General features: G+C 45.6%; 1 protein-coding gene and 1 non-coding gene across 10 annotated transcripts in view; both read right to left on the bottom strand.

Moving 5' to 3' along the window:
- Positions 1 to 748: 748 nt before the first annotated feature.
- Positions 749 to 14,776, bottom strand: part of CDK20 (cyclin dependent kinase 20) — a 43,150-nt gene continuing 29,122 nt past the window's right edge. For 3 of the 9 annotated variants that reach the window (XM_074355742.1, XM_074355741.1, XM_074355738.1), the window contains 6 exons: positions 13,663 to 13,872; positions 7,237 to 7,395; positions 5,891 to 6,101; positions 4,635 to 4,813; positions 4,423 to 4,550; positions 749 to 1,281 (listed from right to left, as the gene is read on the bottom strand). In XM_074355742.1, the coding sequence (XP_074211843.1) occupies positions 1,173 to 1,281; positions 4,423 to 4,550; positions 4,635 to 4,813; positions 5,891 to 6,101; positions 7,237 to 7,395; positions 13,663 to 13,872 (996 nt within the window). In that variant the 3' untranslated portion in view covers positions 749 to 1,172. Of the gene's footprint in view, positions 1,282 to 4,422; positions 4,551 to 4,634; positions 4,814 to 5,890; positions 6,102 to 7,236; positions 7,396 to 7,657; positions 7,860 to 13,662; positions 13,873 to 14,776 lie in introns of those variants that run through there. The other 6 variants (XR_012503491.1, XM_074355740.1, XM_074355739.1 and 3 more) reach the window with 6 other exon arrangements.
- Positions 9,071 to 9,144, bottom strand: TRNAD-GUC (transfer RNA aspartic acid (anticodon GUC)). The gene has a single exon. It is a non-coding gene; the product is annotated as a tRNA-Asp (tRNA).

Here is a 14,776-nt window from a genome sequence, read left to right as displayed (position 1 = left end):
ATAGGTGCTACATTATGCAAAAAATCGTTGTTGAAGGGCAAATACAGAAAACAGGGTATATTTGGGAGAATGCAGTACAGAGGTTCTTACCCTTATTTTCTATTTTTGAGGAATTTTTCACCGTGTGAGTCTTGGTTGGGAGCAGCTGTTTCAAAACTGAAGAGGCCACTCTCTCATCCTAGACTTGATGGTGTGGACACGTGACCCAGATAAACAAATCTCACACACGCACAGACATACACATGGAGTCTCAAAGGGTCACGTTTCCTCAGGGGCAGCTGGGAAATTCTCAGATGGCGGCAGGGATGCCACTTCAGTGACAGAGGCGGGAAGGCAGAGGCGACCACAGGCCGGAGCAGAGGGGAGAGGGCGGCGCAGCAGCAACGCCGGGCACGGCCAGCCAGGCCCCGGGGCAGACCCTGCTTGTGGCCTGCCGCCCAGACAGTCCCTGGGCTCCAAGCCTCTCGGCAGCCTGCACACCGGCCCGGCACGCGACTCTGCTCTTTCCACGAAATTCCTTTCTTGGCGTTAGTCAGCCAGCCTGCTGTTCCTATTGCTCGCAAGGAAGGGGAACCCTAACACCCAACAAACCAGCCAGGGCTTCCACGTGGACCAATTCCAGAGACTCCACTTTCACGAAGTGCAAAACGGTGCCCCTGCAGCTATGCAGTGGGGTGCCATAAAAGTCATCTATGCAACAGCAAGAACGATTTACCAGTGTGTGTCTAAAGCACATGACCCAGACTAGGAAGATTTCAAAAAGTATTTACTTACTTAATCACATGTTGGACAACAAAAAACAATTATGTCACCACCACAGTTCCTTAAACAGGAGCTTTCTAGTACCCAAGGTCTTGCATTCACTCTGCTCTGCTACGTAACCACCTGAATAACCCTGGGCAGCTGCCTGGCAGCTGGAAAATGGGCTTATGCTGGGTCAACTAGTCTTCTGTTATATTTCATATTCTTCTTCTGAAAAAGCATGACAGTAATACCGACTTCACTGGCTTGTTGTGAGGATTTAAAACAGAGGCCACATAGCACAGTGCCTGGCCGGCAGTGTCTGAAACTTACTGTTTCCTTTCCCTTGTTAATAAAATAATCACTTCAGTCTCTGTATGCAGACCAGCCCATCAAATGTGATGATTATCTTTTCCATCGACGCAATCATCTCAGCCACGTTGCACTTTGAAGTAATATGACCTTAGAATGCTAGTTCCAATGTTTCTGGCTTCCACACCTACAATGCTCATGCTGTCGCTTTCCACGTGAGTAAATCCGCTGCGGAGGGAAGGGACAGGCTGCAGGTTAACTGGAGGGAAGGACAAATGTTTAAACAGCAGAGCTCTCACAGGAAGATGCACTTCACCCCTGTACTTTCTCCACCCAGCCTAACCCGTCGTGTTTTAATTTGGGCTTTGACTTCAGGGCCTGCGGTCGTTTGCATCAATTAGCAAAAATCACCATGTCCTTAAGCACGATCACTTTTGAGTCCTCCTGACAGCAGCTGCCTGAATCACAGTGATTCCAGCTATTCTAGAAACTTCTTTTGATACAAGGGGCGGGGGGGGGGGGGACCTAAGCCAATCTGGGCAAGTCAGCGTCATTTCTCCAGAATTTAAAATTACTGTCAATTCCCGACCAGTGTCAGTGAAGGAGGTGTAAATGCAGGGGCTAACAGGGCCATCATTTCCCACAAACATACAATGCTACTCTGTTGCACAAGAAAAAAAGGGAAGTAGGTGTGCAGAGAATGAAAAGAAACAAAGAATCCAAAAAACCAGAGAAGGAACTTCTTGAGTTTCCTACGGAAGCCCAGATTGCTTCTGAAATATTGCTACTCTGGCTTTCATGCAGTATCTTTTAGCTTAGAGGAAATTCCATGCCGACTTACTGAGTTTCTTTAAGTAGCAACTGAAGTTCTATTCAAGTTAGACATTAGTATCAAGAGTGGAAGGTGGCAGTTTCCAGAAAACTGCAGCACTGGCTGGTCTATGGAGGGTTTGAGCAGGAGGCAGGGCAACAGCTGCTCCCTGACACGGTCAGACAGCAATGGTTCATGGTTTGTTAGCAAAGAATGCTGAACTAGCATGTGTCTTCTTTTTCTCTTTAGAGACTTCCTCTTAAATCTTTTATTCTTCAGCTGATTTTTAGTCGTTTGCAGAATTGTGTAACTGTCACCATGACCTAGTTTAAGAACATGTCCGTCATCCCAGAAGATCTCTCACAGCCAACTGCAGCAAATCCCCACCCACTCCCAGCCCTGGACAGCCAGTCACGGACCTTCTGTTCCCACAGACTCGCCCTTTCTAGATGCACCGTATTAATGGAATCATTGATACATGACCTCACACATCTGGCTTCCTTCACTGGCACCATGTTTTTGCAGTTCACCCACGTTGAGTGTGTGTCAATATGCCAGTCCTTTTTATGGACGAGTATCATTCCCATGTGGACGCACCACAGTGGACTTATCCAGTTACCAGCTGATGGACATTTATACTGTTTACGCTTTGGAGTATTTTAACTAAAGCTACTAAGAACATTCATGTACAAGTCTTTGTGTAGACGTATGTTTTGTCTCTCCTGCGGGGATGCTGTTAGGTTGCTGTTAAATTTGTGTTTAACACACCTGTTTTCTTTGGAGAATCAGAACACATATGCACAGATGGCAAGTTTTAGGAAATTGAAAAACTCAAAAAAAGTATTGGTTAACTCTTGCAGCATTCACTAAGGTGCCGGAAAAGAGACGAAACGCAGTCCACCGTGTGGGGAACAACAGTATGGAGCGAGACTGCTGGGCTTCTGATGCCAAATGCAGTTCCCAAGGGGAAGTTACCACTCAGCCCATTACAGATTTCTGGGGGAACGTGTTATGAATTAGCAAAGGGCACAATTCAAGGCTGTAATCCATTCCAGGGTCCTGATTAACGTACATTTTTCAGAAGATGTTTCTAAATGCGCTACTCACATTAAGAATGGTGTCATTTCAGTGAAAGGATGTGTTTACCACTCTCTAATGCAGGCAGCACAGTTTAAAACCACACGTGAAAAAGCAGCTTCTACCTGGGCTATGTGCTCGCCACAGTGTGTATGGTTTCAGTGAATGAATGCGTTTCACTCTGTGCAATGCATGTCACGCAGTGTTTAAAAACACACGTAAAAAAGAAGTTTCTAAAAGTGCCACTTGCTCGCTACGCTGAGAACAGTGTTACTTCACAGGAAAGATGTTCTAACCATGCAGGAATGATGTAGAGAATTCTTTAAAGATACACATCAAAAAGAAAAGGGAAAAAAGCCCATCTTTGAGGCCAACATCAGAACACAAACCCCTGAAGGGTGACTTGGCCAAGGCTCTGGCAACCTCCCCCGCGGCCTCTTTCTAGTAGCAACAACGTGTTTGTAGGTGCATCTCCCTGAGAAGAGGGGAGGCTGTCCTGCCACTGGAGGGAGGAAGTCGTTACTGAGGAGTCATGACTGCGGGGCATACAACGAGGACCTCCACCTGCCTGAGGGGCCCACTTCACTAAGGCTGGCCTGTGGCCAAACGCAGACACAGCAGAGCGAGGCCCCCTCTCCCGAGTGCAGGAGAGAGTAGGCAGTAACATACCGTGTGTTACACAGCAAAAATAGAACACTTCACCGCTTGCCGTGTGGGCATGGAGTGGCATGGCTCTCAAACTCTGAAACTAGGGAGGTTTGTTACAGAAATCTTGAATTTTAAAAAATAATTGGTTTGGGGCACTAATTTTTTTCATTTAATATTGTGAGATGTTTGTCACAGGAGGTTGCATGCACCTCCTACCTCGTGGCAAGTAGCTGGCAGCTACGAGGTCAGTGATCTCAGCATAAGCAATTGAGACAGAACATAAATCTGTGAAGCCCTGTCCACTTTGTAGGACTCACTCTGACAAGAGAAAACAAAAGCCACCCCCAAATTCTAATTCTAAGCCACAACACAAAATCTCAATCTCTCCCGACTTTTACAATCTCGCCCCCACTGACCGCCACGGCCATCTGGGTCTGGTAGATGGATCTGGGAACGTGTGAGTTACGGAGGGAGGGTAAAAGCCAGGCTGCAGGGCTGGGCTCCACTGTGCATCCCTGTGGGACTTTGGGTGAAACAGCCACCTCTCAATGCCAGTTTCATCTGTAAAAACGTGGGTGACGCTAACGGCAGGTGGCGGTTTTGCACATTAAAGGAGATAATGTAGATGATGGACAGCATCTTTTTTTTCTTTTTTAACAGAGAAGGAAACAGAATCTGACCAGCAATTCGCCTCAGGTTCCCAGGCAGTGAGGGGCAGGCTGAGCCAAGACCCCAAGTCCCATTCGCATCCTTTCCAACGGTCCCGCATACTGTGCGGAGGCCAGGAGAGGCCACTTTATAGGGAAAGTTTTTAAAAAATCAGAAGCTATTACCTGGCCCATCTGTGAGACCCACCAAGCAGATGATAGCAGCTCCTGAGGACAGGAAGTTTATTGTCCTTGCTCCACAGGTAGACTCGCAAGGAGAGGTCAAAGGAGGAGGTGATGACTCGAGTCTGGCCCTTGAAATGAAAAACCAAGTGAGGCAGGGATGCGGGCCCTGAGGCCCAGGGCCACGATGCAGGCAGGCAGGGCACCACACTCACCACCCACATGGACGTGATGGGCCTCTGGTGGTCCTGAAAGGCTGCCAGCTGCAGGCCGTGCACGGTGAAGAGCACCAGCTCCGACCCCGACACCAGCAGGATCACCTGAGAGCCATGGCTCTTCATGAGCTGAGGAGGCATCATGGTGTCTGGCAGGAGGAAACTTGCGATCTGCTGTACTTTTTGAAATAAAAAACACACAGACTGTCACATCTTAGTAGCAGCTGGGGGTCTGGAATAGACATGCCTAAGATGATGAGGTGCAACGTGAAGAGCAATGGCTTCGTGGTTACACTTGCATCCAATCCTGACTCAAGCACTCACTCCCGTGAGTCACCCAGTCATCAGCTCTAATATACTGAGTATGATGGCTTACGGGGGCCTTATAAAGAGTCAAGGCAACACGCATGTGGCAGTGGGTGTATCTACCACACAGTACTATGCAGGGGTGAGGCTTCTGCCCTGCTCTCTACCCTTCCCCATCTGACGGGGTGATGTAGGAAATGGCCCCATGAGAACTACAATATTTATGACATCTGCCAAAAACTATTGTTGAAGATACTGTCTTTTATACTTGCAAAAAAAATTAATTTGATCATTTCCTTATGGAGTTTAGCACCAGGAAAATAAAATTACTTCTTTTGAAAAATTCCTGCACTTGCTCATAGCAGACAAGGGATTATATTACACATCCTGTTTCTCTTTTTTCCTTGGCTGCCAGGAAGCTCAGAGTAAAATTTATGGTCAAATGAGGACATGAAAACAAATGAACACAATACAAAAGGAAGAATATTCAGGACCACAGGAAAGGCCTATAAGGATTACATGGGGTTTGGGAAATAGAGGAGGCAGGAAAGGAGAAGGATGTAGGTCTTATTATTCTACTGGACTAAGAGCTCCTTAGGGAAGAGATAGTTGTGGCTTTGATTTGTCTGTGTGTACTCAATGCTGAGAACAGTGACTTTGACAGAGTTATGAAAAGACAGGTAGGGATGAATGGAAGCAGAAAGACCAGCTGGGGGAGAAAAGTAGTCAGTAGTTCACATCTGAATCCAGGGCCATGCAAAGGGCCCAACACACGGCAAGTGCTCAACCACTCAACCAGTGCATAAAATCCCAACAGCAAGACGTCTGTTGGGTCACTATGAGTCAATGAATCATAGAAAAGAAAAGGCGCTCCAAAGGAAACATGCGAAATCTGTGGTTGAAGCTTCATAAAGCAGTGGTAGTGACAGTCTTGATATGGGGATTCTTACCCAAAATGTCCACTCTATTCCTGGTCTTCTTGGCCTCTAATTCATAGGTGGTGACCACCAACTGCATGCCATTGTCATTTCTGTGCATCACCGTTAGCCTGGCTGCCTCGGCAGGCGCCCAGCAGGCTCTGGAGGTCAGCTCGATGGGGAGAGTGGTGTAGACAGGAGGCTCATCTTCCGATGGACACAGCAAGGACAGAGTGTGGAACACCTGGAGAAACACCGCTGCACGGTCTCACCACTAGTGAGGGAGGGGCTCCTCCAGCCCAGGAGCACTCTGAGAGCCCTCCCCACAGACCCGCACCCTCCGTGGCCTGACTGGGTCTCACAGGGTGGCCCGTGCCACCTGTGGACCCTCTCTTCCTGACCGCACTGTTGCTGGGGGAGCAAGGTTACTCCCATCCCATGTCTGGCCCTGCTGGAAGCATCCTGACACACCAGTCCCGGTGAGGTCGGTGTGATGGATGAATCAAACACAGAGATTTTCTGTGTTTGAGCAGCTGCATGTCGCCATCTTGCTTTTGCCTTCAGCATCCTCCTCTGTATCCCGTTCCTGTCTCCTTGCAGTCTGGCTCCAGATGCCTCCTTCTCAGTCCCTGCAACTGCTTTGTTGCTGCCCACCAATCCCAGGGCCTCTCTCCTCTGGTCGCCCTCCCCGACCAGGGGCCTCCCCTGGCTTCCAGGTCCCAGCACTGCCGGTTCTGTCCTGCTCTGCTGCCACTGTCTCTTTCTCTGTCCTGCCCTGTCCACCACCCCAGCATGTCGCAAGACCCTCTCTAGCTGCCTGCTTTTCACTCTGGTCTGATTTTCCAGTTCAGGCCCTGGAACTCAGACTGAACATCTCTGAGCCCATGAACTGTTGGCCGAGGCAGCCACTCACACAGGCCAGCTGTGTCCGGGCCTCCAAATAGCGACACTTGTCCCCACTCTGGCAGCATCTCCTCCATGCCTGACCTGGGCACTCTCTTCCTCACTTTTGTCCAAGCCTGTCCTCAGGCCATCAGATAGCTCATGAGCATCTCCACCAGGAAGTCCCTAAGGCCTCAAACCCCTTCCAAGCTGAACACTGCCCTCTCCAGCCAAGCAGCTGGCCCCTTCCAGCCTGGGGCAACTGGAAAGAGCAGAGGCTCTGGATGGCTGTCAACTCAGCTGGTGGCCCTGAGAAGGCCGTCACTTCTGTGAACAGCCACCGATGACCCACTGTCCTCCTCCTCTCGGGCTGTGGGGCTTGGTCCTACATGAGAAGCTAACCCCAAAATGCACCCCACAAGCCTAGGGCATGGAATCCGCCATCCTGCGTGCACAAAGCCAGGACCCTGAGGCAAGGGACACAGCCCACCACTGACCTTTGGGCCCAGGTCTGAGTTCTGGGTGGATGCAAACACCCACTGCCGGTCAGGAGAGCAGAGCAGACTGGTGGGGTTGCTGGGAAACACGCTCACCCTGGAGAGCAGCTGCAGCGGGGGCACCGTCAGTGTGTAGAGCGCCCCCTCAGCGCAGGCCGCCTGCAAGCAGAAGGTGCGGTGAGCACTGTGTCCTCGCCCAAGGGGCGGGAGGCCCCTGCTTACCTGCCTCCTCACTGGGGTGCCAGGGAGGTTATTTTTAAATAAATGGCTTAAAATACTTTTTCAAAGATACAAGCAAGGATGAATACATTCAAACAAGGAAGTCTTCAGAGTCAACCCTCTCCCTTCTGGCTGGAGGACTCTGGGCGTGACCTGGGCGCCCCTCCTCCCCGTCACGACAAGGTAGTATTTTGCAACCTGCCTTTTCTGTTTTCACTTTGAAACACTCCTTGGAGCTGAGAAATCATTCCACGTCAGAGGGTGTTTTCCCACGACTTTCTACTTCCTTTCGTTCTGACGGAAATGCAGGTTGCTCACCACGAACAATGACCGTTGCCATGAACTCTCCGGCGTGCAAGCTCTGTGCGCCAAGGCCAGGGATTCCTCCTGAGAGGCCCCCAGAACTAGATGTTTTAGGTCAAGGGGTATCACATTTAAAACTTTTAACAGGAAAAAAACCAACAAGTTTTTCAAAAAAGCTTCAATCTATATACTCTTATTTACCATGCAGAAAAATACCTATTTCTCCTCCTCCAACTTATCACACCAATCTTTAAAAATGTTTGCTCACCCAGTAGGTGAAATGCCTTGTTCCAAAGTCCCTTTCTCAGGGGAGGGTATAGCTCAGTGGAAGAGCGCATGCTTAGCATGCACACAGTCCTGGGTTCAATCCCCAGTGCCTCCATTAAAAAAATAGATAAATAAACCTAATTATACCCCCCAAAATTAATTTTAAAAAATTAAAGTAAAAAAGAATAAAGTCACTTTCTCAATTATTACTTAGGTCTCGCACCTGTCAACTGAAATAAATGCACAGCCTAAAAGTTGAGAGTTCTGTTTTATTTGGCGGGAGGACTTGAGCTGGCTCTGAGGGACTGCTCAAAAGAGGTAGGGGAGGAGCCAGGATATATAGAAGCTTTACAACAAAGACCAGGTAGTTGGAACAATAAAAGATCACTTGTTATCTAAAGAAACCAGGCATTGCAAGTTAAAGAATGCACTGCTTTTCTATGGGAGGAGGCAAATATTTGGGCTCATTGAATTCATTCCTTTGACAAGCATCTAGCTATCTAGGGCCATTATCTTGTCCTTGATTATTCTGAGTCCCCTCACAGTGCACCATTGTGAGTGGCTGCAGAGGCCAGGCTGCAGGCTTGTCTTCACTGGGGCGGGGGGGGGGGGGGGGCGGGGGCGGGTAGCAGCTGATGACTTGATGGCTTCAGCATTCTTTGTTTACTGATATGACTTGCAGTATTTTTCTGTTCACACACCTTTATATATTATTGGCCAGTTGTACTTTTTTCTATGAATTGATTATTCATATTTACCTATTTTTCTACTAGATTTCTACGCTTCATATAATGATATTAATACTTTGTTAAATAAGACAGTGTCTTCTCATAATTTTTCATGTCTTAATTTTACATGGTTCAGGTGTCTTTAATATTTTAGGTAAGTCAAATTTGTGTAATTTCTCTTGATTCTAGGTTTTGTCTTGCCCAGCAAGGCCTTGCACATCCCAGATTGATTTCTTAAAAATACTTTATTAATTATTGTATTATTTAATTATTTTATTTTGGTAGGAGGAGAGGTAATTAGGTTTGTTTATTTTTAGAGGAGGTGCTGGGGATTGAACTCAGGACCTCACGCATGACAAGCATGCACTCTACCACTTGAGCTACACCCTCCATGCTCCAGATTGATTTTTAAAACCACTTATACATTCCTCAGATAATTTTATAAATTTACTTTCTACATTTAGTTTTTAATTATTCTAAATGTATTTCTATAAATGGAGTGATGTGGGATTAGCTTAGTTTTTCTTTCTTAATAGCCAAGTGTTCCATATCTTGAATAGCTTGTCCTTCACCTACTGTATCAAAAGGACATCTTTCCACAGACATTTATATATGGAACTTATTCTGGACTTTCTGTTCCATTCATTGTCTATAAAAAAAAAACAACACCTGCTCTTAATGTCCAAGAAAACAAAAAACTTTAAAATGCACAGAAAATGGCTGGTAACATTCGGACAAAGTCATTAGAAGGAAAAGAAAGGAAGTGAGAAGCCAAACATTTTAGCTGATAGAACTATTCCCCCAAAGAATAACCAGGAAACATCCGTAGCCACACTCCAACATGAGTTAAGTTTCATAAAATAAGCATTTGCAGAAAGTCAACACTAAGAACTAAAATGGGCAAAAAATCAAAGTGTGAAATAAGAGTTAAATTAATTCAGGAAAGATATTGGAAAAAAAAGTTATGATACAAATTAAGATGGACAATAAACCTAAGAGAAAATACATTCTACTAAACAAATAAGGACACTAAAGAAAGAAAATGGACAAGAACAAAAATGGGAAAAAGAGCTAAAAAATAATCTGAAAGTATCCAAGAGGATAAGCAAAGAAGATCTAATAAACACACAAATGAAGTTCCCACAGAGGAAAAGTTCAATAATTAACAGACTAACATTTAAAATTCATGTATAAAGAAACTTTCTTGAAATACAAGAAAACCTGAATCTATATATTGAAAGGGTACATATGTTCCTGGGAAAGTTGACTTTGGATGGTCACCATGGACATGTCACAATAAAACTAGTAGACTTTGAATTGTTCAAAAAATCCTTTAGGTCTTTGATTTCAAAAGTCCAAGTGTCTAACAAGGGAGGTAAGGGTGGCAAGTAGACTTTTCAACAGAACCATACACAGTGAAATAATATTTTCACAAAAATTTTTTTAAAAGGCATGAGCCAGGGATTCAGTGCCCAGCCAGGCCATCCTCCAAGCCCTGAAGGCTACTGAAAGCAGTGCTAAACATGCAAGAACTGCACTCATGAGCCCCTCCTTGGGAGCTGCTTAGGTTTCATCAAACCACAAGATACAGAGAAAAGGCCACCAGAAGACCTGGTATGGTCATTAAATATATTAAACTGTAGATCAAGGAGCTTAAAAAAAAGGTGGACACAATGGAAGAACAGTGTATGAATACTGTATGTTCTCAAAAAAGTGGAAGTAATGAATTTTTTAAAAAGAGAAGGGAGAAGGTTCAAAGTAGATTAACTAATTGACTGCCATGGGAGTAAAGGAACAACAAATGAAATAGTAGACAGGCCCGAATAAGGAAAAAGGAGACAGCATTAAGATAAAGAAAACCATTTGAGAAAAATACAAACCTTCCTAAATGACAAAAGATATCATTCACACCCCAGCACATGCATAAAACGGGAAGGAAACAGACGTGGAGAAAGGAGCCTCCTGACGCGCCACATCACACACCAAACATGACACAAAATGCAAGGTGGCGTCACATCGTTCCATGCAAGTGGCTTAATTCACTTATTCGAATAGAAAGATTTTCAGACTGACGAACAGAAGAAAACACAACTCTATCAACAGTCAAGATACTGGATCAAAAAAAGATGGAACATGAGGGTATGCCAGGCATACAGAAATCCTAAGAAAGCAGGAACAGTGATCCTGGTATCAGAAGAGAAGGACTCAGGTCCAAAGTAGGAAATTTAACAAAGATAAAGACCCTTTATCGCACTGAAGGCTGTAGTTCACAATGAAGAAATAATACTTAGGAATACCTAAGAACCAAACACCCCAATCTCCTTTACAAAGCAGATGCGAGAAGAAATGGAGTGAAACACACTGATAATATTAATAATAAATATTGACTCATGTATTTGAATATATCATTTTAAATATATCATTAAATTTAAAAATAATAATACTGCTCTCAGTCTAAGACAAGCCAAATAGACAAAAAGTAAACAAACATAAGACCTAAAAAACATGATTAAGAATGACTATGTTTGGACCTTTGCACCCAATAATGGAGAACACACTGTCCTTGCAAGGGCACATGGACGTTTACAAAAATTGAACATTTGAGTCAAAAAAAACCCTCAATAAATTATCTATGGGAAAGTAGTACAAACAACACTCTGATTACAGTGATGTAAAACTAGAAACCAGTAGCAGTATTCATTAAACAAAACAGACAGGGCACTAGCTGAGACAACCATGGAATACATGGGAGAAAGCTCGTACCTACGAGAAGGCATGACAGAGGAAACAAGTGTTCAAATAGAGGAAATTTACAGAAAAAGACCTCAAGAGAATGTTCTAGACGATTGCATGCATAAAAAAATTGAAAACCTAGACAGAATGGGTAGTTTTCTAGGAAAATACAACATATCAAAATTGATCTCAGCAGATAGACCAGTTTCCACAGAAGACACAGAGGAAACCACCCCACAAACAGTATCCAGCACGAGATAATGTCGAAGATTAAGTCTACCAAACCAAAAACTACGTAATTTCAATGTAGCTTAAATTGTTCCAAGGAATTAAAAAGGAAGAAAAATGTTCAGATTCCTTGGTTGAAGAAAGCAGAGCTTTTCTGTGTAAACCTGATAAAGAAAACTCCAAAACAAAAACCACAGGCTGGTCTCACACATGTAGATCCAAAAACCTAATAAAATGTCAGCATTTAGAATACCTCAGTACATTAAAAAGAAGTGTATGGATCACATAATATTTTAAAAATCCATTATTTCACCATAACTATCGACCTAAGGAGAAAAATCCTATAATTATATGCTGAAAAAGCCTTTCACAAAATTCAACATCCAATACTGATTTTAAAAATCCAATGTTTAAACAGGCATTGATGGCTGTTTTGTAACATTCCTGAAGCCGGCACCCTACTGTGGTCAGCTAGGAGGAGAAATGGCCCCCAGGTGCCACTTCCTCGTTAAACCTGTGACGGAGGTACTAGCCAGAACAGTCAGACAAAAGAAAACGACTAAATGCCTGAGGCTTGGGAACAATAAATATCGCTACCTATGCATGATACAGTGTGCACCTGAAACACCCCAAGACAATCAATAATAAAATAAATGCAAACCGTGGAATTTAGTAAGATGAAAAGATGTAAAATTAGCATCAACAGCCTTCATTTATTCAAATAGTATCCACTTAGAAAAGGAGCAGAAAATATTTTCATATCGCAATGGAAGAGCAACAAATAATAAAATGCTGTGAAATGAATTTAACAAGAACTACATAAAACTTTTTATTTATTTATTTAAAAATTTATTTATTTACTTTTGATGGAGGTACTGGGGATTGAAGCCAGGACCACGTGCATGCTAAGCACATGCTCTACCACTGAGCTATTACCTCCCCTCCTTCTACCAGTCTCTTTAGAGTCAGGCCAACCCACTTCCCTCCCCAGGGACCACTGCTCTGCTTTCTGACTGCAGACTGGCTCTGCTGGTACTGGGATCTCCCATAAAAGGAATCTACGATAGCTATGCACTCCTCTGTGTCTCGCTTCTTTTGTTCAGCCTGTTTCTGAGCTTCATCCCGGTTGTCACATACATCCAGTCTGTTCCTTTCCAGAGCTGAGTAACAGTCTGCTGCATGCGTACAGCATTTTTATAAATCCAGTCACCTGGTGGCAAGCACTTGGGCTGCCTCCCATCTGGGCTGTTATTACTAAATCTCCTGGAAACATTCATGCGCCTTAGTTCTGTTTACACAGGAAACAGTTCTTGGGTGTCTGTTCACCCTGATCCTTGGGAAGCCAGCTCACACTTTCAAAGGTCTCCTTCCCTCCAGGAGGAGGATACTGCCTCCAAGTGACAGCCACTTCCTCAATTTGAAAGCTCACACCCCCTTTCAGTGTTTCTTTCTGGGCAAATGCTCCCTCCCAATGCCTAAGAATGATGCCCAGCAATAGAAAGCCTTGAGCATCTCAGGCAAAAGCTTTCATTGTGCCCAACATGCCTCAGTTTTTCTTTGAAGGGGCCCCTGCTGGGACTTAAAAACAGGGAACAAAGGATGCAATAGTGAGAAGGAACTGCAAAGAGACAAAAGACTCTGTGAGCAAGACCAGGAGACAGGAAAGCAGGGGCATGTGGACGAAAAAGCGTGGGCAGCCCGTAGAGTTGGACCTCACTGTGAGGGAAAGCAAAGGGCTGCAGAGATGGGGCTAAGGAGCAGGCTGCCAGCGTGTGAGAGCCACAGTGGGGAGGCAAGGAGGAGCTGGGGCGCACCGAGTGGGAGAATAATGTGGTCACTTGGTCTGCCACACAGAGCACCTGGCTTGAGATGCCGCCCGTGGTGGTCTGGTGCCAGTGTCCACAGACCCTGGGAAACAGCAGAGGCTCCTGCAAGCCAGGTCACTCACCAGCAGGAGGGGGCCCTCCAGAATGTCACAGGCCTCCAAGGCAGACGAGTACGTAGGCAGGGAGAAGGAGGCCCACTCACACCCGTCCTCTGCTTTCCAGACTTTGATTAGGCCCCGCTCATCCACGGTGACAACCAGCTGCAGCCGAGGGTATGTCACCAGATTCACCAGAGCAGCAGGCTGCAGAGGGCTTGACCAGATCTGCGTGCCCTGCGTAACAATAAAAATTAATACCACAACTTACAGAGGGCCCATTTGTTTCATAAACACTTACTATCTTTGTTCATTCAACCATCCCCCAGTGCACACTAGGGATGGGCAGGTATGAAGGCTGCAGTCCCTCTCCCCACAGGATGCACAGCGTGGTAGGGAACACAACACAGAAGTGGTGTCCCACCAGAGGGGACAGGTGTGTCCTGGAGGAGAGCAGTGGCAGAGCGCGGCCGGGGGACTGCCTGGGAGACATGGGCTGGGACAGGGCTACACGTAGAGAAGAGCGTCCACGGGGAGCATCCCCCTCAGTCCTCAGGGAGCCCAGTTTACAGACAAGCTAACTTGGGCTTGCGGATGTCAAGACCTTCTGTCACACACCTGCAGGTGCCCTGCTCAGAAGACCCCCTTCCCCATGGTGTGCCCAGCAGCAACCCCACGGGCCAGGCCTGGCCAAGGCACATGCTCTGTCCCCTCAGCTGAAAAATGGAGAAAATACCACTATCCACCAGGCACACAGGTGTCCGTGAAGATTAAATGAGTAATTAGATGTTTTTTCATACTGTCATCCCTCTCAGTAAAGAACTCCTACATGCTGACATGAGGCCACTCACAAACCTGCCTCCCTTCCACCCCAAGTGGACAAAAGGAGTCTGAAGAGAAAAGGAAAATGGTCAATATGCATACTGAAACATGTTCGAGTTACAAGTAATCAGAGAAGTAACAACTTTCCATATCAGATTGGCAAAAAAACAGACTGATTATAAGGAATGTTGGCAGAGACGTGGGAAACTGGTGTTTTCACACATTTTGGGTGGAAGTATAAATGACTACAAACTTTTTAACACATAATCTGGCAATATTTCTTAAAAATCTAAACTGTTTATGAAGTTGACCAGTAACC

Source organism: Camelus bactrianus, chromosome 31, assembly GCF_048773025.1.
Source record: "Camelus bactrianus isolate YW-2024 breed Bactrian camel chromosome 31, ASM4877302v1, whole genome shotgun sequence".
NCBI lineage: Eukaryota > Metazoa > Chordata > Mammalia > Artiodactyla > Camelidae > Camelus > Camelus bactrianus.
The sequence above is the reverse complement of the archived record's forward strand: the minus strand, read 5'-3'. Positions and strand labels throughout refer to the sequence as shown.